We start from the raw sequence: 23,464 nt of genomic DNA, 5'->3' as shown, positions 1-23,464 counted from the left end.
TCTACTTTCTCAGAAGACTAAGGGAATTTGGCATGGCAGCTACGACTCTCACCTACTTTGACAGATGCACCATAGAAAGCATTTTTTCTGGTTGTATCACAGCTTGGTATGGCTCCTGTTCTGCCCAAGACCGCAAAAAACTCCAAAGGGTCATGAATGTAGCCCAATCCATCACGCAAACCAGCCTCCTATCCATTGACTCGGTCTACACTTCCTGCTGTTTCGGCAAAGCAGCCAGCATAATTAAGAACCCCATGCACCCCGGACATTCTCTCTTCCATTGGGAAAAAGATACAAAAGTCTGAGGTCACATACCAACTCAAGAACAGCTTCTTCCCTGCTGCTGTCAGACTTTTGAATGGACTTACCTTGCATTAAGTTGATCTTTCTCTTCAACCTAGCTATGACTAACACTACATTCTGCACCCTCTTGTTTCCTTCTCTATGAACGGTATGTTTTGTCTGTATAGTGCACAAGACACAATACTTTTCACTATGTTAATACATGACAATAATAAATCAAATCAAAAAATGAACAAAGATTTAGAACATGGGCATTTTACCATGATTGAAAATAATAATATTCTGTTATGCTATAAAGTTTAATTGCTTTCTTGATTTATTAATTCAGAACTACCATTCAGGCCACAGACCAGAACTTGAAATGTGACTTCTAAGGTTAAAAGAATGCACACATATTATTTTAGTGTTCTTGGAGTTGCTCTGTACATTCTGCATTGCTGCCTGTTCCACTTGAAGAACAATGGAGGGGAACTGGACAAGTGACAGGAAGTGCAAACATGTTTAAACGTCAAAGCTCCTACTGTATTGCTCAAGACCATGTATGTCTGATAAAGACAGGAAAATGATACCATTGGAAAGATTGTTCTGTTGGAGTCTGTTTTTAAATGCAAACCACACAAAACGAAGAGCTGTAGATATACAAGTAATGCTTTTGGGCAGCTCCTTAACTCTTAAAAATGTTAACATATCTAAATATGACAGGAGCGCGATAAGACAGGAAACATGCAGTGGTCATACTATTTTTATAATATTACTAGAGAATGCTTTGACAACTACGTCAGTGAATGTACTGTTTGATCAGTATTGGAATACAGTATAAGTATTAATATACAGATTTTGTTCAAACTTTAATTTTCCAGGAACAAGGCTCAGAAAGACAGTTTGTACATCCTGATTAAGTGGCTGCAGACACTGCAGCTTTAATGTGTTCTGGAGCGTGCGTCTGTATATTTCTATATACTTATCCCACCCTCTCCCAAAACAAATGTTCTTCAGACACTTAGTGACATCTGATGTGCAGCTGAGCAAAAGAGATATTCCAATGTTTACACAACATTTCACATACAACATGCATTGCCCAAACTTACCAAAACCCCCAGTGGCCAGCGAATATGCCAGCTTGTAGATTTTCATGTTAAACTGAAGTCTGTGTGCTGCTTGGTGTTGTAGTGAGCCACTGAGGCCATAATCTGAAACTTGAGTCCGATTTTTGATCATTCACGCCATCTCAGTGCAGCTGCTAATACTTGCACTGATCTTGGGAGTGGGGAGAAGAGGGTTTGCTACTGCCACTCTCACCATCCAACCAGCTCAGAAAAAGTGCATTGTGTGTACAACGCCAACTGGATGAACCACTGGGCTTAGCCACGATTAACTCAAAGGGCCTGGCAAATCTCAGCGTGTAGTTTTAGTCAGGAATTGCTCACCGAGGCCAAGTGGAGATAACTTTCAGCACTCACGGAATGGAAGCGCAATAAAAATTAGCAAGAGGAGCATTTGAGCCCCCAACATCTTCATCTGTCACAGCTTACAGCTTCGCTGCCGTTAGGCCATTCACATCCGTTATTCTCTCTGTGGACAGCCATTAGCAGTCTTTTCCCCTGGTTTCTGTGGCTATGACTCATTTTTCACCCTGCAGAATAAATATCCCCCACTTTCTATGCCTTTTACCTTTGACAAAGGGTCATCTGGACTCTAAACGTCAGCTCTTTTCTCTCCTTGCAGATGCTGCCAGACCTGCTGAGATTTTCCAGCATTTTCTCTTTTGAAGCATTTGAGCTCTCTGGCTCTGTACTCGGTGGAGTTTAGAAGGACGAGCGAGGAATCTCCTTGAAACTTACAGAATACTGAAAGGTTTGTATAGAGTGGACGGGGAAAGATGTTTCCGTTAGTCGGAGAGACTAGGATCCGAGGACACAGCCCCAGGAGTAAAGGGACAACCCTTTAGAACTGAGATGAGGAGGAATTTCTTCAGCCAGAGGGTGGTGAATCCATTGAATTCATTTCCACAGAAGGCTGTGGAGACCAGGTCATTGAGTATACTTAAGACAGAGGTAGAAAGATTCTTGATTGGTAAGGGGGTCAAACGTTACAGGAAAAAGGTGGGAGAATGGGGTTGAGAAACTTATCAGCCATGATTGAATGGCAGAGCAGACTCGACAGGTCGAATGGCCTAATTCTGCGCCTATATCTTATAGTATGTCTGTTTCCCCATGACCCAGAAAGATAATGGGAAAATCCCAACTGCTTGCAAGCAGAATTAAAAGTATGCACATCCATCCACAGATGGGAGCTGAAGAAAGTGAAAAACAGCCTTTTACAAAACTTCAAGATTTAAAAAAAAAATCAAGCAAACTTTATTTTTATGATAAATACCAAGATAAAGAGACAATTAGAGCCAGTCACCGAAAGAAATCTCTCACTCCATTTACCCAATAAAATTCTCTTCCCATTTATATTAGTAGATATCTCTACCACCAAATACCATAGTTATGCAGTAATTACAGTATAAGGACAATCCATTATATCCCTCACCAACATGCCCAGAATGCAACAAGCTTTCAAACTAAATTTCCATTTGCTCAAATTGTACTTTTCCACTTTTGAAAAAAATTATTAAAACAAAAATATTGAAAACAGGAGGAACACCAGCACATTACACATCTTTACTGCACATATCCAAGAATTGCCATCTCATTATTCAACCAGACAGGAATCATTTTCATTTATACCAACACACACACGTACACTAGAAACATGGATTATACAAAATTAAACACTGGCGTTTTCAATCTTTAATTTAAAAAAGTTGACAAAATCTTTTTAAAAATGACCATTTCAATGGCTTACAATAAAAAATCACATGACATGCTGTCCAACCTGTTCATTAATGCATAGGAGTGGTGGATACCTGTAAAATAATTAGTCACTTTTCACTGGCTGGTGATATTAAAGAACATTTTAAACAGTTCTCCTGAGCAGGCACTTCCCAAATCTGAAGTAGTTTAGCACTCTCCCGGGTAACATCCAAACAAGCCCCTTTGCATCGCCAAAAGAAAAGAAGAGGGAAAAAAAGCTGGTGCGTGGGTAAAAAAATAAGTCTCATTTTTAAAAAGTCGATTCTGCAAAAAAATTGTAATCAAAGTTTCGGTTTTTCTTTCTTTTTTTAAAAAAAAGATGACTGCCTCTGGCAAGCAATGAGTGTGGGGACCACAACAGTTCTTGATCAATGTCTACCTTTGGTAGGGTAACACAAAGAAAAGGATAACTTTGAAAGTTGTATATTGTGTTGCCGTTAACTGAAATATTTCCTTCTCTGTTGCTGTTAATTGAAATATTTCCTCCTCTTTTGCTGTTAATTGAAATATTTCCTCCTCTGTTGCTGTTATAGCCCCTTCCCTTTGCTGTGAGCTGAAGTCTCTCCCTGTCCTTTGCTGTGAGCTGAAGTCTCTCCCTGTCCTTTGCTGTTAGCTGAAGTATCTCCCCGCTTTGCCGGTGCTGGGGCTCTGCAGGTTGCTGTATTGTTGCTGGATGTCAGACACACACACCGGCTCCAGGTTAGCCCATGGGTCCTGCAGCATGGAGGCTTTGTAGTAATGCTCCACCGGCGCCGGGGATCTCCTCTCGCCGCTGAACGGGGTGGATGTCCTGGGCGAGCCCTGGTACTTGCGGTGGGCCGGGCTGGGGGAGTGTTGCTGAGGGCCGGGGGAGAGCGGGTGCTGGAAGGGGGGCGAGGAGTAGCGGCCCCGGTGCCGGGGGCTGAAGCCCTGCGGCGGCTGTTGCTGCCCGGGGGACGGGCTGCTGTAGCGGTGCTGGAAGGAGCCCGAGCCCGGCGGCTGCGGGGATTTGCTGTAACCCCGGTGCCGGCCTCCGTAGGGCGGGGTGGCCGTGCCGCCCCAGGAGTACATGCCGCCCGCCTGCCCCGCCCCGGGGAACGGGCCTGGGCCCGGAGGCGGCGGCGGGCTCCGGAAGCCCGGCTGCGACGGTCGGAAGTTCGGGCGGAACATTCTGCGCCTCCGCTGGGACTGGTCTTGAGGTGAAACCCGGGGGCCGGAGTGGCCGCGGCCAGCGGCCTCCTCAAATCTCCGCGCTCCGATAGCCTGCGGCCTACTCCGCTCGAAGCTTCTCGAATCGTGCGCCACCGACTATCCCCTCCCTGCCCCACTTCCGGTTTCCGCCGTCATTTCCGCCTGTTTCTATGGCAACGACCGCCTCCCTCTCGTCACTTCCGCTCGACCCTGTCCGGTTCCGCTCCCTCGCGTGTCGTCACATCCGTTCTCTCCCCCTGGCATGGGGCAGGCAGCACAGTCGTTGCCATGGTAATTGTTCCTCTTGGTTTCCATGCCCCCCCTCCCGCTGTGCTCTCCAGCCCCGCCCGAGGAGCAGACACACAATGAGCTTCCTGTCCTGCCTCACCCCTGCTGTTTACACCTTATTTCCAAGCATCAGTCATCAGTGTGTGGAAACAAAGCTTCACATGAGCTGAACAGGCAAGTGAGCTTCACTGTTACTCTGGGCATTGACTCCTGCATTCCCTCCCTGCTGCCCGCAGTGGACCTACCGTACGTATTCAGCTGATCTTTCTCTACACCCTATGTGGTGACCACAACACCATACAGATTCTTTTGACACCAAAGCACAAAATGCTGGAAAATCTCAGCGGGTCTGACAGCATCCGTGGAGAGAGAGGACGGAGCCAAGGCTTTGAATCGGGATGACCCTGAACATAAGAACTAGGAGCAGGAGTTGACCATCTGGCCCCTCGAGCCTGCTCCGTCATTCAATAAGATCAAGGCTGATCTTTTTGTGGACTCAGCTCCAGTTACCCGCCCGCTCGCCATAACCCTTAATTCCTTTACTTGTTCAAAAATGTATCTATCCTTACCTTAAAAACATTCAATGAGGTAGCCTCAACTGCTTCGCTGGGCAGGGAATTCCACAGATGAAGTTCTGTTGTTCCTCCAGTTTGCCATGAGGTGCCATGGAGAGCATCTCATCTTCCGATTGGGCACTTTACAGCCATCCAAACTGAACACTGAGTTCAACAACTTCAGAGCATGAACTCTCCCCTCCACCTTCACCCCATTTCCATTTATTTCAGTTCATTCGATTTCTTCTCTAAATCATATGAAGGCAACAGTGCTGTGCAGGACTGGCTCAGCCTTCCTGTCCTTGCAAGTTACTGCCACATCTTCAAATTTCTTTTCCTCTTCAAACTATTGTTGCTTCTCCACTCTGTGCTCATCTTTCCTGTAACCCCATGTTTGACCTCTCCAATCAGGTTCTGCCCCACCAAGTGGCTCTAATCCATTTCACAAATGATGTCTGTATTTGTGACTGTAGTCCCCCTTGACCCCTCTGCTCTTTGACATGGTCAACCATACCACTTTTCTCAAACACCTCCTCTCCATTTACCAACTCAGTTGGGACTGTCTTGGTTCCCATTAGCTGTCTTATTATGGCCAGAGCATCTCTCGCAATGGCTTCACTTCCCGCTCTCACAGTGTCCTGTCTATAGTTGGCTCCTTTGTCTACACGCTGAACTTCGGCAACATTATCTGAAGACATGGAGTCAACTTCCACATGCAATGCTGACGACAGCCAGCTCTACCTCTCTTCTCAAGACCCTCTGCCAGTTCTGTGTTGCTAGACATCTTCACCAACTGAACGAGCATCAAGTTTCTCCAATTAAACATTGGGAAAAGCAAAGTTCTTCTCTTTAGTTCCAACACAAGCTCTCCACCCTTGCCACTGATTTCACAAACTCCCAAAACTAAAACTGAGCCACGCACCTGGATTCTTGATTGGTTCTTGGGAAATTTGGAGTCTTGGCTTTCTGTTGTTGATGGTCGCTATGGACGAAATCATTTACAATGGCTCTCTTGTTGTCTTCCCAGCCCATGTGTGCTTACATAGAAGGAAAATTAGATAGACCTTGGTCTTATCCTATCTAACAATTCTTATCCAAATGTATTGGCAGATATCTTGTGCTAGTGCCAATGCCTGTGTTATATTGTTGTAATGTGGAGATGCCGGCGTTGGACTGGGGTAAACACAGTAAGAAGTTTAACAACACCAGGTTAAGGTCCACCAGGTAAGGTCACCAGGCAAGACTGTTCTCTTCCTGTTGGGGAGCACTTCAGCGGTCACAGGCATTCGGCCTCTGATATTCGGGTAAGCGTTCTCCAAGGCGGCCTTCGCGACACACGACGGCGCAGAGTCGCTGAGCAGAAACTGATAGCCAAGTTCCGCACACACGAGGACGGCCTCAACCGGGATATTGGGTTCATGTCCCACTATTTGTAACCCCCACAGAGTTTCACTGGCTGTCTTGTCTGGAGACAATATGCATCTTTTTAGCCTGTCTTGATGCTCTCTCCACTCATGCTGTTTTGTTTCTTAAAGACTTGATTAGTTGTAAGTATTCGCATTCCAACCATTATTCATGTAAATTGAGTTTGTGTCCTTATATGCCCTGTTTGTGAACAGAATTCCCACTCACCTGAAGAAGGGGCTTGCAGCTCCAAAAGCTTGAGTGGCTTTTGCTACCAAATAAACCTGTTGGACTTTAACCTGGTGTTGTTAAACTTCTTATTATACTGTTGTACGCAGACAGCGTGAGACATGTAATGCAGAATGCATTATTGGGCCAAAACAGAACTTATAGTTCTGAATATGGTTGGTTTTGAAAACATTTGAATCTTTGATGGATGTGATGCCACCTTATGACTTAGATCATCCTATTCTGTGTGATTGCAAACAAAAATGTTTGCCACACTTTGAGGAGGCTTTCTCCTTTAAAAGTGGAGTAAATGATAGTAACTGTATGTGAAGCAGAGTCATTAAATAGTAAATAGGATGTCTTATTTAATATTTAATGATTTTGCTTTACCTTGAATGTAATAAGGCATTAACTGCAAGCCTCACTTCGATCGACAGAGAAATCGTCTGGTGAAAACCTTACTTGGAAAATGGAATTTCAGGAGGAAGACATGGTCAACTGTGAAAGGATAACGTTCTCCGATAGTCCCAACTGTACCAATAAAATGGCGATAAGTCCCACCCATTTTCTCCATTCCTGGGAATCTGAAAGAAAACTCATAGATGTTCTTATCAGAGTCAGTGAGGAAACCTATGAGGACGACCAAAAGCAGGTGGATCAGTTCATCATCTGTAATGGATGGGACGATGCAGTAAGTAGTTCAACATTCCCACTTCAGAACTTCCTGCTAAATTCAACTAATTAGATGACATTTTAATCGTGAAGAAAATATTTAACCTGGCTCCTGGCTTTCCTTGATTTGGCTTATAAACGTTTATGGGGCATTTTAAATGGAGATAAAGTAAAATGGGCCTACGCTCTCCTGATTTTGGAAGAATGAGAGGTGATTTCATTGAAATGCGTAACATTTTTTTGACAGATGTAAGCACACGTGGGCTGGAGGGAGGTGGGGGGGGGGGGGGGGGGGGGGGGGCAGCAGGAGAGCAATTATAAATGATTTTGTCCATAGCGACCATTAACAACAAAAAGCCAGAAGTTCCAGTTTTCCAGGAGCCAAACAAGAATCCGGGTGAGTGGCTCAGTTTTAGTTTTGGGAGCTCATGTGACCAGTGGCAAGGGTTGGGAGCTTGCATTGGAACTTTTCCCAATGTTTAATTGGAGGAACTTGATGCTCATTTAAACGGCACAGTGGTTAGCGCTGCTGCCTCAAAGCACCAGGGACCCGGGTTCGATTCCCGGCTTGGGTCACTGTCTATGTGGAGTTTGCACGTTCTCCTCACGTCTGCGTGGGTTTCCTTCGAGTGCTCCGGTTTCCTTCCACATTCTGAAAGTCGTGCTGGTTGGGTGCATTAACCTGAACGGGTGCCGGAGTGTGGTGACTAGGGGATTTTCTCAGCAACTTCATTGCAGTGCTAATGTGAACCTACTTGTGACACTAATAAATAAACTTTTTTAAAAAACTCATTCAAGTTTGAATGTTGGTGAAGATGTCTAGCAACACAGAGCTGGCAGAGGACTTGAGGGGGTTGGAAGAGAGGCAGAGCTGGCTGTCGTCAGCATTGCATGTGGAAGCTGACTTCATGTCTCCGGATGATGTTGCCAAGGTTCAGCATGTAGATAAAGGAGCCAACTATAGACAGGACACTGTGAGAGCGGGAAATGAAGCCATTGCTGGAGATGCTCTGGCCACAATAATGGGAACCAAGGCAGTCCCACTGAGTTGGTAATTGGATAGATGTTGAGTGGCTGTTTCCTCTGGTTGGAGAGTCGAGCACTAGGGTGGCATAGTCTCAAGTTAAGGAGCCAATCATTTAGAACTGAGACGAGGAGAAATTTCTTCACTCAGAGGGTTGTGAAATCTCTGGAATTCTCTGCTCCAGAGGGCTGTAGATTCTCCTCATTCTGTAAATTCATGGCTGAGATTGATAAAGTTTTGGGCACTAAGGGAATTAAATAATAGGGTGGGAAAGTGCATTTGATATAAAAGTTCATCCATGATCTTATTAAATGATGGAGCAGACTTGAGCCCATTCCTAATCCTATTTCTTATTACATTTTCTACATCACGTGGACTGCAGCAATTCAGGAAGGCAGCTCACCACCACCTTCTCAAGGGCAATTAGGAGTGGAAAATAAATGCTGGCCTAGCCAGCAAAGGACACATCCCATGAATGAACAACAAAATAAGTTTATTGGCAGGAGAAGACCAACTGATCTGTCAAGCCTGTCCTGGACCTTCATGTGGCTTTGAGTGCCATTTTGCCTGCAGAGTGAACTGTAGTGCATTTGAACTTTAATTACCTTGTGATAAACTCTGATATCCAATGATTCGATATTAACCCATGTTGGTGGCAGTGATCAAACTTCATTCGGCATAAGCAAGCCTTGATCTGAGCAGTTTCTGTCACGCAACTTGTCTAATTTCTTTACTCTGGCTTGCTGAACTTCAGTCAAGCTTGCCATTCTCAGTGTTCTGTTTAACACTGCTGGGTCCGACACACCAAAAGCTTCCATAAGACCATAAGACCATAAGACATAGGAGCGGAAGTAAGGCCATTCGGCCCATCGAGTCCACTCCACCATTCAATCATGGTTGATTTCAACTCCATTTACCCGCTCTCTCCCCATAGCCCTTAATTCCTCGAGAAATCAAGAATTTATCAATTTCTGTCTTGAAGACGCTCAACGTCTCGGCCTCCACAGCCCTCTGTGGCAATGAATTCCACAGACCCACCACTCTCTGGCTGAAGAAATTTCTCCTCATCTCTGTTCTAAAGTGACTCCCTTTTATTCTAAGGCTGTGCCCCCGCGTCCTAGTCTCCCCTGTTAATGGAAACAACTTCCCTACGTCCATCCTATCTAAGCCGTTCATTATCTTGTAAGTTTCTATCAGATCTCCCCTCAACCTCCTAAACTCCAATGAATATAATCCCACGATCCTCAGACGTTCATCGTATGTCAGGCCTACCATTCCTGGGATCATCCGTGTGAATCTCCGCTGGACCCGCTCCAGTGCCAGTATGTCCTTCCTGAGGTGTGGGGCCCAAAATTGCTCACAGTACTCCAAATGGGGCCTAACCAGTGCTTTATAAAGCCTCAGAAGTACATCCCTGCTTTTGTATTCCAAGCCTCTTGAGATAAATGACAACATTACATTTGCTTTCTTAATTACGGACTCAACCTGCAAGTTTACCTTTAGAGAATCCTGGACTAGGACTCCCAAGTCCCTTTGCACTTTAGCATTATGAATTTTGTCACCGTTTAGAAAATAGTCCATGCCTCTATTCTTTTTTCCAAAGTGTACGACCTCGCACTTGCCCACGTTGAATTTCATCAGCCACTTCTTGGACCACTCTCCTAAACTGTCTAAATCTTTCTGCAGCCTCCCCACCTCCTCAATACTACCTGCCCCTCCACCTATCTTTGTATCATCGGCAAACTTGGCCAGAATGCCCCCAGTCCCGTCATCTAGATCGTTAATATATAAAGAGAACAGCTGTGGCCCCAACACTGAACCCTGCGGGACACCACTTGTCACCGGTTGCCATTCTGAGAAAGAACCTTTTATCCCAACTCTCTGCCTTCTGTCTGACAGCCAATCGTCAATCCATGTTAGTACCTTGCCTCGAATACCATGGGCCCTTATTTTACTCAGCAGTCTCCCGTGAGGCACCTTGTCAAAGGCCTTTTGGAAGTCAAGATAGATAACATCCATTGGCTCTCCTTGGTCTAACCTATTTGTTATCTCTTCCCTTCCTTAACTGGCTGCATTGCGTTAACCATACCAGTCCTCGGATTTCTCTTTCACTAAATAATTAAAAGCAAAAGATATTAACTGCCCATCAACATCCCACCTGAGGTGCCAATTTGTTAGCTGTCGATAAACTCTCATATCCAACCATTCAATGTTGGCCCATAGGAGAAAATGCTGGAAAATCTCAGCAGGTCTGGCAGCATCTGTAAGGAGAGAAAAGAGCTGATGTTCCAAGTCCAGATGACTCATTGTCAAAGCTAAAAGGCGTAGAAAGTGGGAGATATTTATACTGCAGGGTGAGGGAACGAAACATGAATCATCACCACAAAAACAAGGGGAAAGGCTAAGAGGTGCTAATGGCAGTCCATAGAGAGTATAGAAGGTGTGAATGGATAAACGGCAGAGAAGCTGAAATCAGAGGGTAAGCTGTGACAGATGAAGATGTGGGGAGGTGGGTGGGAGGGAGGTAAAATTGAGAAAAAAGGGGAAAAGGGGAGAAAAGGTCAGAAAAGGGGGATAAAAAAGGGGGAAAAGTGGGAGGGAAAAATAAAGAAAGACAATAAAGAAATAAAAGGTAGAGAACAGTAAAAAAAATAACTTAAATTAAATAGAATGAAAACAAAGGGGTGGAGGAGGGGTAGAGCTAATCATCTGAAGGTGTTGAACTCGATGTAATGGTTGTAAAGTGCCAAGCCAGAAGATGAGATGTTGTTCCTCCAGTTTGCGTTGAGCTTCACTGGAACATTGCAGCAGGCCAAGGACAGACATATGGGCATGGGAGCAGGATCGAGTGTTAAAATGGCAACTAACCGGAAGGTCAGGGTCCTGATTGCTGAGCACCTTCAGTCTGTGCGCAAAGTGATCACACATATTGGTTGCAGCAATTAAACTTTGTTCAGCACAAGCACTTGATAAATTACAACATCTGAGCAACAGTTGAAGGTGTAACAGAGTTAAATTACTCCATTTATACGTTGGGTTAAAGCCTTGATGATATGTGTCAACACTGTTTGAATCAGCCCTTGGTTCACCCTTGGAGTTTCTCCTGAACTACCTTAGGAATCTTTGATACCTCCTGTCCCTGCAGACCCCTCTCCCCCGCCTCCTATACCCTTTACTATAATTAGAAATCACTGAATTCTGCAAGACTAATTATGCTATGGTAACATCTGTAAACATTTTCACCATTACAGCTCAGGGGTTGGCTATTTGGCCCATCGATTCCATACAGGCTTTCTGTCAACTAATTCAGTCTATCCCAGTCTTCCTCTCCTACCACAACATCATTTATTATGTCAGTTTGGAGCTGTTATCAGGCGTGACTGTGACAGCATTAAAAGGGGTTTGTTTTCAAGCTGATGACATTTAGCCTCTTGTTAGTTAATGGTCCATGTGAAACACCCATTACCCCAGCCAACAGCTCAGGTACTGGTATTCCCCTTTTTTACAGCCATCCAATCACACTGTGACTGACCTTGGTTCCCGTACAACGCTGATTCAAATCTGTATGGACTCAGGTATGAAAGCACAGAAAGAGACCTTCTGATCAATCCCGTTCACCAATATTTGAACCAGACAACATAAGCTACATCAGACAGGTCAGCTCCAGGTAGAGGCAAAGTAAGACTTTTTTAAAAATCTGAAAAACAAAAAGCTCAAATTTATGTCACGGTTTTTTAAAGAAGTGAGAAATTCCTATCTGGTAATCAGAACAAGTTCCAGGAGACTGGTGACCCAAGAGGCTGGCCTTTGGAACGAGATTGTAGATTGACAGCAGAGATTTAAATGGGAGCTGGATGTGTTCCAGGTGATGGCTGATATCACTGCCTGAAACATCACCCATTTAAATACCTGCAGTGAATCTACAATCTTGTTCCAAAGAGTGTGCCTGGAAGCTGATGCTCATTTCACATTGCGAGCCTATTCGCCAATGGAAGCACTGCAGCACCATAAGATGGTGACCTAGACCCACCACCATTGCGTGAATCTGTACCCACTGAGCTCATCAACTTGGCAACTCATGCAGTTGAGTTCAGCTTTAACGGCACCATGAATGATCAAATAGATGGTGTTGCCATGGGATCCCCTTAGGCCTGGCTCTTGCAAACATCTTTGTTGGGTTCCATGAAAAACATATCTTTGATGGAATGACACCCAGCTTCTACTCCTTGCATATTGGCTGAAATAGAACGTATTAAAGGCATCCTGCAGCATAATGGCTATCCTGATCAGACTATTTTCCTATATATCATTCAAGCTCATGAATGGGCAGTCACCTTCGGCCCTGAAAAATGCCCAGTCTACCTCAGATTAGAATCATAGAATCCTACAGTGCAGAAGGAGGCCATTCGGCCCTTCAAGTCTGCACCGACCACAATCCCACACAAGCCCTAGTCCCATAACCCCCACATATTTACCCTGGTAATCCCCGACACCAGGGTCGATTTAACACCTAACCCGCACATCTTTGGACTGTGGGAGGAAACCGGAGCACCCGGAGGAAACACACGCAGACACGGGGAGAATGTCTGTGTGGAGTTTGCACAGTGACCCAAGCTGGAATTGAACCCAGGTCCCTGGCGCTGTGAGGCAGCAGTGCTAACCACTGTGCCACCGTGCCGCCCACATTACCCTGCAAGGGCAAGGATCTCAAAAATTTGAGCAACAGGTGAAGCTAGCTGTTTCACGCTACTACTATGCAAGAGCAACACAAGTGCTATTCACACTAACAGAATGCTGCCATCTAGCCAAAATGGCATTCTGCCTATCACACAAATGAGTAATGTGGTATATGAATTTCAGTGCCAGTGCGACGCTAGGTATGTCAGCTGTACATCTCAAAGACTGGCAAAGGTACAGACCATACCCAGCCAGCCCATACTGGGCATGATTCCAGTATTAGATATACTGGAATCATATATTCCAGTATGATTCTGGAATTAGATTTGATTAGATATCAAACCTAATCATTAGATATGATTCTGCGATTGGAGAACATTTGCTAAATAATCCTCAGTGTACTAAAAATTATACTGACAACCAATTTAAGATTGTCCGTTGGGCTCACAGTGTGATGCATTTGCATGTCTTGGATGCCACCTATATTAATACACAGGGCTCTATTCTTTGCAGGCAGAAAGAGTAGGTACTCCCATTGTGCATGTTTCAGCTAAATGAAATAAGTGATAGCCGTTCACTGGTTTATTCCTCCAGGACAAAGCCTGGACCAGACCCAAGCTGCCTGGTTTAAAATTTCAAACAATGCTTGGCAGCTGACTGTCAATCATCATCATTTGGTGCATTCTCCATGACAACACTTCAACCAGAGTCCACTTGACAACCACTCTTCATACAGTATGAAGTTGTTGTTACCACTGACGTTGTTATTCTTGCCATTGTCCTGATGAGTGCAAGACGAAAAGCATCAAAATGTCCTTTTCAGCGATACTCAAGTTTAGTACGACCAAATGACGATTTGAACGTTTTTTTTAAAATGGTCTTGCTTCTGTAACAAGTATAATGTCATAAGAACATAAGAACATAAGAAATAGGAGCAGGAGTAGGCCATCTAGCCCTTCGAGCCTGCCCCGCCATTCAATAAGATCATGGCTGATCTGACGTGGATCAGTACCACTTACCCGCCTGATCCCCATAACCCTTAATTCCCTTACCGATCAGGAATCCATCCATCCGCGCTTTAAACATATTCAGCGAGGTAGCCTCCACCACCTCAGTGGGCAGAGAATTCCAGAGATTCACCACCCTCTGGGAGAAGAAGTTCCTCCTCAACTCTGTCTTAAACCGACCCCCCTTTATTTTGAGGCTGTGTCCTCTAGTTTTAACTTCCTTACTAAGTGGAAAGAATCTCTCCGCCTCCACCCTATCCAGCCCCCGCATTATCTTATAAGTCTCCATAAGATCCCCCCTCATCCTTCTAAACTCCAACGAGTACAAACCCAATCTCCTCAGCCTCTCCTCATAATCCAAACCCCTCATCTCCGGTATCAACCTGGTGAACCTTCTCTGCACTCCCTCCAATGCCAATATATCCTTCCTCATATAAGGGGACCAATACTGCACACAGTATTCCAGCTGCGGCCTCACCAATGCCCTGTACAGGTGCATCAAGACATCCCTGCTTTTATATTCTATCCCCTTCGCAATATAGGCCAACATCCCATTTGCCTTCTTGATCACCTGTTGTACCTGCAGACTGGGCTTTTGCGTCTCATGCACAAGGACCCCCAGGTCCCTTTGCACGGTAGCATGTTTTAATTTGTTTCCATTGAGATAGTAATCCCATTTGTTATTATTTCCTCCAAAGTGTATAACCTCGCATTTCTCAACGTTATACTCCATTTGCCATATCCTCGCCCACTCACTCAGCCTGTCCAAATCTCTCTGCAGATCTTCTCCGTCCTCCACACGATTCACTTTTCCACTTATCTTTGTGTCGTCTGCAAACTTCGTTACCCTACACTCCGTCCCCTCCTCCAGATCATCTATATAAATGGTAAATAGTTGCGGCCCGAGTACCGATCCCTGCGGCACGCCACTAGTTACCTTCCTCCAACCGGAAAAACACCCATTTATTCCGACTCTTTGCTTCCTGTCGGATAGCCAGTCCCCAATCCACTTTAACACACTACCCCCAACTCCGTGTGCCCTAATCTTCTTCAGTAGCCTTTTATGGGGCACCTTATCAAACGCCTTGTACATGTCTTCACTGTTTTTAACAAAGGTATTTCTGGAGAGGATTCCAGTTTGCTAGTGGCCTATTTGGGAATATGGCATGCATTTTTATGCTGTTTGGAAGAAGAATCAGCATGGTTACAGCACAGAAGACCATTCAGCCCATCATATCTATCCTGTCCGTCTGCAAGAACAACTCTGATCTCAGTGCCCCATCTTTCCCCGTCACTCAGCAATTTTTAAAAAATCTTCAGATGTTCATCCAATTTCCTTTTGAAAGTCATAATTTCAGATGTTGCCTGCTAACAGCTACTCAAAGATCCACTCCTTCTTTGCTTTTAATGTTTATAGCAATGATATAAAAAGGCGTTTGATAACTTGCCTATGCTGTACCTGGCAGTCAAGGGGGTCAGTCTCTAATGAGAAACAGAGAAATCAGATTGCAGTGACTCCTCCTAAATTGTTTGTTGTGATCCAACTGGTGGTAAGGCAGAACAGAGGAGCAGGCCACTCAGCCCACTGAGCACGTTCCGCCATTTAATGAGATCATAGCTGATGCGTCTTAACACCATCCCAAAAACTTTGCCTCTGTCCTTGTCTAGGAAAAGTTTACTAAAAGCAAATGACTTCTTTACTATGAAATGTTTTATGTTGGATAATATACACTGCATAATAACAAAACTATTTTTTAAAATCCATTTTATTGTCAAACAAATTTATTTCATCTTATATACAGCAATGTGTTTTTATTTTTAACAACTTCAGGGATCCAGATCACACCATAAAGTGCAATAGCTCGTTTAACTGTTTCACCCTGCTAATGTATTTGGTCTCAGGCAGTGTTTTCCACATAATTGCTAGGCACTGGTAGGATAATTTTACTGGGGCATTTCACCATCACTTTGAACAGACATTGATGTAAAAATGATTTTACTCGTAAATATTCTGGCTCCCAAGTATTCTAAAATGAAGTGGAATGTGATCAAAGTCATGATAGGTCATGTTTCAGTTTCACAAACAGTGCATGATGTGGAGTTGCCGGCGTTGGACTGGGGTAGGCACAGTAAGTCACATGTCACACTATCTGTAACCCCCACGACTTGCCTGGGCTTGCAAAATCTCACTAACTGCCCTGGCTGGAGACAATTCACACCTCTTTAACCTGTACTTAGCCCTCTCTCCACTCACATTGTCTGTTACCTGTAAAGACTTGATTACCTGTTAAGACTCGCATTCCAACCATTATCTTGTAATTGAGTTTGTGTCTATATATTCCCTGTTTGTGAACTGAACTCTTCACTCACCTGATGAAGGGGCAGCGCTCCGAAAGCTCGTGCTACCAAATAAACCTGTTGGACTTTAACCTGGTGTTGTGAGACTACAAACAGCGCAGTGTAATTCTGACTCAGAGCAAACTTAAATTGAAAATGGAATATCGCCAAGTGATATTAAAATTAAATCAGTTGCAGCTTTGTTTAAAGTTTATTTATTATTGTCACAAGTCTGTGTGGAGTTTGCACATTCTTCTCGTGTCTGCGTGGGTTTCCTCCGGGTGCTCCGGTTTCCTCCCACAGTCCAAAGATGTGCGGGTTAGGTTGATTGGCCATGCTAAAAAATTGCCCCTTAGTGTCCTGGGATGCGTAGGTTAGAGGGATTAGTGGGTAAAATTATGTAGGGATATGGGGATAGGGCCTGGGTGGGATTGTGGTCAGTGCAGACTCGATGGGCCGAATGGCCTCTTTCTGTACTGTAGGGTTTCTATGTTAAGTAGGTTTACATTAACACTGCAATGATGTTACTGTGAAAATCCCCTAGTCGCCACACTCCGGCGCCTGTTCGGGTACACTGAGGGAGAACTTAGCATGGTCAATGCACCTAACCAGCACATCTTTCAGACTGTGGGAGGAAACCGGAGCACCCAGAGGAAACCTACGCAGACATGGGGAGAACGTGCAGACTCCGCACAGACAGCGACCCATGCCGGGAATCAAACCCAGGTCCCTGGTGCTGTGAGGCAGCAGTGCTAACCACTGTGCCACCATGCCACCCTGTGCAAGTAAAAATCAATTGTTGCTCACCAGAGTGCAATGGATAGCAGGTGTACCCACATGCATGTTTTGTACAGGGGTAGTCTGAGATCAGTAGCTGTAATGTGTAGAGTCTATCATTTTAAAAATTTGTTCTTTCATGAAATGTGGGTGCCGCTGGGAAGGCCAGGATCTGTTGTCCCTAATTGCCCTTGAACTGAGTGGCTTGCGAGGCCATTTCAGAGAGCAGTTAAGAGTCAACCACATTACTGTGGTTCTGGAGTCACATGTAGGCCAGACCAAGTAAGGATGGCAGATCTCCTTTTCTGAAGGACATTAGTGAACCCTGATGGGTTTTTAACAACAATCAATGATAATTTAATAGTCACCGTTGCTGAGACGAGCTTTCAATTGCAGATTTGTATTAATTGAATTTGAATTGCATGTCTCTGGAGCATTAGCCCCGGGCTCTGAATTACTAGTCCAGTGACATTACCACTTCACCACTATCTCCTTCATTCTATAAACCTCTAACTATTTGTTCTGAACAGGGCTGTATTCGATATTATGGAAGCAGTTTAAGTTAATAATAATGGCATTTATAGCCTAATGTCAAAGTATTTCTATTTTACATAATTTTGAGTGCAGTTGACAATTATTGTAAAATATTCATATAGTGGAAGGGAATAAATGATTTTTCACTAATGATTACAGGGGAGTTCAAGGACAATAATTATAGGAAAATTCAGAGCTTGGATATCTAAATTACATGGTAGGATTACATTTTTTTAAAGTGCCTAATGTTACAGGACATATAAATGGCTGAGTGAGAGTAACTATTTTAATGTCTCAGAGCTATTTTTCGAGTGGACTTTTTATTGAAGCGTTATCCTGCCTTTTCCATCTTTTCACTTATTGGGTTATAATCTGAAATGCCTGAAAGGAAAATGGAGGCCGATTCAACAGTAACTTTCAGAAGGATATGGGAATGGGGAAAGAGCAGGGCAGTGGGACCAATTACACAGTTCTTTCTAAAGAGCTAGCACAAGCATGTTGGACTGAATGGTCTCCTTTCAAAGTTGTATGATTCCATGCTGTCACCAATGCCAAGGAAGTTTCGTTTCAAAGTTATTTATTAGTCACAAGTAGGCTTATATTAACACTGCAGTGAAGTTACTGTGAAAATCCTCTAGTCGCCACACTCTGGGCGCTTGTTGGGTACACTGAGGAAGAATTTAGCATGGCCAATGCACCTAACCAGCACGTCTTTCAGACTGTGGGAGGAAACCGGAGCACCTGGAGGAAACCCACGCAGACATGGGGAGAACGTGCAGACTCCACAAGCCAGGAATCCGAACTCGGGTCCCTGGTGCTGTGAGACAGCAGTGCTAACCACTGGGCCACCGTGCCGCCCCACAAGCCAAAGCTTGGGGCTGTCTAGGAAGAGCTGAAGATCATAAGATTTCTTTACTCAATGTTACATTTATAAACGCCAGCTGTTCAGGCTAATGGAGGCTGTCCTTACCCAGTGTGCAATATGTGACATTATTCTGCAGAGATTCACAAACTCTCTCCACGTAACTGGAAAACATGTCATGATATTAAAATGGAAAGAATTGAGGTCTATGATTTATCACAAATTGGTTCTAAATGGAAGAAGTTGGTTATCTGACTTAAATTCCATTAAATGGCAACTTGGAGCAATGGTTACACATGATTAGACACTGATCAATATTGAGATCATAGAAGTTTACAGCATGGAAACAGTGGCCCAACTTGTCCATGCCGCCCTTTTTTTTAAGCCACCATGCTAGTCACAATTGCCCACATTTGGCCCATATCCCTCTATAGCCATCTTACCCATGTAACTGTCTAAATGCTTTTTAAAAGACAAAATTGTACCATCCTACTTTCTCATTAATGCATGTGGAAAATGAAGTGAAGAAACTTTCTTTAGGCTATAGTCATTTGCCACCTTGGCTAACGTAATTTTAAAAGGTTTTCTTTTTTATAGGTGCATGGCTGGAGAAGGGGCAACTCCGATTCCTCCTTCCATACTCTGAAGAAGTTAAAGAAATCAAGGAAAGAGGAGAAAAATGGGAGCCACTGTGTGTTCTGTGCAGAAATGGTGCCCACCTCAGAAAGGAAAAGTGTCCAAGATGTTGACCAGTCTGGCCCTTCGTCCAAATCATCCAACAGTACAATGTCGCCTATTTTCACAGGGAAGAATACTAACTCCTTTGCAGAGAGAACAATTCCGGTTTCACAAACAAAGCTGCAGCCGTACAGCACCACGCCTCCGCAGCGGCACGCAAGCGAAGCGACTCAAGAAATCCATGTCCAAGATAACAAGGCCGAGACTAACGCCACCCCATCTCAGGAATCCGAGTCCGAGATTACCCACAACCCCGATCAACAGACCCCAGTAAAAAAACACTTCTCTGTGCTGCCGCCTGTAAAAATGGCCAATGGCGAAATGTTTGTCTCAGGTTTCAAAACAGGGCGAACGTTTTGTTTGGGCATACAAAATGGCTGCCGAGATCTGCAAACTGTGAGTGTAGTGTCAAAGCACGATGACAACAAAGACAATTTGTACATTAGAGCCCACGCTTGTAATGTGGCCATGTTACAGGTCGGCAAGATCCAAAAGGCAGAAACCTCTGTTCCTGTTGGATTGACGAGGATTCCCTTCCTAAACACCATGAATCATTGGTGCTGGCAATATTCTTTGATGCCAGGCCATGAGAACCTGGCCATCAATGGTGCCCCAGTGTCTAGAGTAATGGAGTGCCACAGTGTAAGGGTGCAGCCCCCCAAAACGGTAAAAGAGCAGACAAAGAACTTTAAGCAAGACGACTTTGGTAAATCTACTTTCAGTCAGAGTGCCCCAAGCAATAAACATTTAAGTAGAATAAGACAAAAGAATGTCGCAGGGAGAGATATTCTCCCCGTGATCCCACAGCCTGGGCCACCACTGTTGACAGGAACCAGTATACCAATCTCCATATTGCCACATAAATTTCTATAGACTTCTTGTTTTTTTTTTCCTGTTTACCCTCCCCACTTCCACAGTAATGGCTGTCGACACCGATTAGGGTCTCTCCTCTCTCCCCCCTCCACCTCCACCCCCCACCTCCTCTTCCTGGCTGAGATTAGCTAACTCAGTACAGACCTTTCATTGATCCTGAGGCCACACGGGACTGGATGGGCTATTGTGGTGTCACAGAGAAAGGGATGTAGCAATCTAGAAATATAACACACAATTTATTAGATTATTAGAGAACAGCAAAGATGCAAAGATGTATTTGGATACCTATATTCACACTTGCATAATGATAAATGTTTCTGTAATTTATATTAAAAAAAAGGAATCTAATATTACAGGACCTTAATGTAATCCTTCAATGCACCTACAGATCTTAAATTATAATAGCCACAATGCATTGTACGTTTCGTGTCAATGATTTAATTTCAGCGTCGGATGAGAACAACAAAAGCAAGACAACTTTGTAATTTAATCTAGTTTAATAAACGCAAAATACTGCAGATGCTGCAAATCCAAAATAAAACCAGAAAATGCTAGAAAGACTCAGCAGTCCGTGGAGAGAGAAACACAGCATCTCGAATTAGGATGACTTCTTCAGAGAAGACTTGAAGCGTTAACTCTGTTTCTCTCTCTCCGCAGATGCTGCCAGACCTACTGTGTCTTTCCAGTATTTTCTGGTTTTATTGCATTTAGTACAAGTCTGATATAAGATTCATTATAGACAAAATCATTCACGAAAAGGATCGCCAATCTGTTGGGGTAGAATTTAAACCGATCCTCTAGGGTTTTGCTAAGTTGCAACATGAAATTCCAACTGAACACGGAGACAAAACTATATATCCTCCTTCCCTCCATGGAAGGGCTGAATCATCCCTGCATAAACACTATTCTACCCAAACACTTCACCCCAAAATAGTCACTATTCATGTGTGAACCTGCACAGTTGAGTGTCCATCACATTTGTGCACAATCCTCACCAGCTCTCCATGAATCCCTACAGTGCAGAAGGAGGCCATTTGGCCCATTGAGTCTGCACCAATCTCCGACAGAGCATCTTTCCCAGGCCAACCCCCCACCCCATCCCCGTAACCCCATGTATTTACCCTGCTATTGTCCTTAACCTACACATCTTGGGACACTAATGGTCAATTTAGCATGGCCAATCAATCTAACCCACACATAGAATCATACAGGGCAGAAGAGGCACTTGGGCCCATCAAGTCTGCACCAACACATTAGAAAAACCTGACCTCCCATCTGCCAGCATTTGGCCTTGAATGTTATGACATGCCAAGTGCACATCTTTGGACTGTGGGAGGAAACCAAATCTCCTAGATGAAACCCACGCTGACCCAGGAAAAACGTGCAAACTCCACACGGACAGTCACCCAAGGCTGGATTTGAACCTGGGTCCCTGGTGCTGTGAGGCTGCAGTGCTAACCACTGTGACACCATGCCGCCCCCCTGCTATTACATTTTCAGAAAAATCACTGGTTAGCGATCAGGAGTAGCAACTCTGGATAATATTTCCTGATCCAAACCTAGATATGACCCAATTCTATTACAGTTAGTCTATGTTGTTCACCTATGAGAATATCTGTGCATGATGTTAATAAGCACAGATATTCTAACAAAGAAATTACAGTCACTGTACGCTTCCTGAACTTTCATCCGAAAGTGTTACTGAGGAATGAGGTCATAACATGTAAAAGAAGTTTTCAGACAACAATCTAATATTGGAGGTCAACACAAACTGATCGAGATCATCCGAACAGCACTGTTGATTAACTGCCTTGTAACTTGAGGACTTCAAGTATCCCGTTTTCCTAACTAGAGTTGAGATAATCTGGAATCAACGGAATATGGATTGTGTTACATCCAAACGCATGATGTGGAGATGCCGGCATTGGACAGGGGTGGGCACAGTAAGAAGTCTCTCAACACCAGGTTAAAGTCCGACAGGTCTGTTTGGAATCACGAGCTTTTGGAGCGCTGCTCCTTCATCAGGTGAGTGATGAAGGAACAGCGCTCTGAAAGCTCGTGATTCCAAATAAACCTGTCGGACTTTAACCTGGTGTTGAGAGATTTCTTACTATAGCACATAGTGGTTGGTTTATTTCATCAATGTTGATTTAAACAATAACCACAATTGTTCTCTCCTAGAAACATCGCCCACCTTTGGAAAAACATTGCAGAATGCAGAATCATGGAATATTCAAAACGATACCTTGGACTAAATTGAAGATGAAAACAAGAAACTTACCCCCGGACGTGTTCTACAAGTCTTATATTTCATAGATATAAAGAAAAGTTATTTATCGTTCACTTTCCTCTTTGTTCTGCGCCTCATCACACCCACTGATCAGTTCTCAAGCATGTTTGGTATAAAATCAGAGACGATAGGGGTTCCCAAAGGATAGGCACCTCTGCATGTTAATATAGCTGGAGTTTAAGAGGGAGCCGCATGGTAAAATCACAGGCATAAAGTTGCACTCTATCTCACTGGATTCTGTGTATTGCACTGTACTGAAACAGAGCGACAATTTGAAGGCTATTCTTCTGAGACTTGTCAGGAGAACATGGAAGCCTGAAGAAATAATAAAGATTCCAAGGATGAAATTGATGCTGCATATCAGGCGGTGGGGGTTTGAAAGAGGGGAGAATAGTCCAAGCAGGCACCCCTGGAAAATTTAGAATTTTTATATTAAAACTGATTAATTTTAAGCAATTTTAATATATCTGTTTATTTCAAATAGAGCAAACATATCATTTGTGTCAAAATTCTCCTGATGGTCATCCTCCCACATACAATCTTTCTATTCCCCCACAAGACTAGCACTTTCAGACCCAGACATTAGACTCTATTTAGAAACTTAGAAATTAGAAGCAGGAGTAGCCAATTGGCCCTTCGAGCCTGCTCCGCCATTATGATCATAGCTGATCATAAATTCATTATGATCATGGCTGATCATCAAATTCAATATCCTGATCCCCCCTTCCCCTCCCCCACTCCATACCCCTTGATTCCTTTAGCCTCAAGAGCTATATCTAATTTCTTCTTGAAATCATACAACGTTTTGGCCTCAACTACTTTCTGTGGTAGTGAATTCCACACATTCACCACCCTCTGGGTGAAGAAA

The 23,464-nt window shown here is 44.1% G+C and overlaps 2 protein-coding genes across 6 annotated transcripts in view; one reads left to right on the top strand and one right to left on the bottom strand.

The window, feature by feature from the left end:
• Positions 1–23,049, top strand: part of c4h16orf46 (chromosome 4 C16orf46 homolog) — a 40,397-nt gene extending 17,348 nt beyond the window's left edge. Inside the window, exons 1-4 of one of the 5 annotated variants that reach the window (XM_078210574.1) lie at positions 4,443–4,622; positions 7,243–7,496; positions 19,293–19,703; positions 22,488–23,049. In XM_078210574.1, coding sequence (XP_078066700.1) covers positions 4,502–4,622; positions 7,243–7,496; positions 19,293–19,703; positions 22,488–22,622 — 921 coding nt within the window. In that variant the 5' untranslated portion in view covers positions 4,443–4,501 and the 3' untranslated portion in view covers positions 22,623–23,049. Of the gene's footprint in view, positions 1–4,442; positions 4,794–7,242; positions 7,497–19,292; positions 20,734–22,487 lie in introns of those variants that run through there. The other 4 variants (XM_078210573.1, XM_078210570.1, XM_078210571.1 and 1 more) reach the window with 4 other exon arrangements.
• On the bottom strand, positions 3,084–4,409 carry mplkip (M-phase specific PLK1 interacting protein). Its single transcript, XM_078210575.1, has one exon. It carries the CDS (start codon positions 4,308–4,310, stop codon positions 3,771–3,773), a length of 540 nt encoding a protein of 179 aa, XP_078066701.1. The 5' UTR covers positions 4,311–4,409; the 3' UTR covers positions 3,084–3,770.
• Positions 23,050–23,464: the final 415 nt, after the last annotated feature.

The sequence above is a fragment of the Mustelus asterias genome, chromosome 4, assembly GCF_964213995.1.
Source record: "Mustelus asterias chromosome 4, sMusAst1.hap1.1, whole genome shotgun sequence".
Classification (NCBI taxonomy): domain Eukaryota; kingdom Metazoa; phylum Chordata; class Chondrichthyes; order Carcharhiniformes; family Triakidae; genus Mustelus; species Mustelus asterias.
Note: the sequence above shows the minus strand (reverse complement) of the source record. Positions and strands in the feature narration are given on the sequence as shown.

Coding starts and splice junctions, on each gene's coding strand:
- mplkip (XM_078210575.1), bottom strand. CDS start 4,310: ATGTTCCGCCCGAACTTCCGACCGTCGCAGCCGGGCTTCCGGAGCCCG.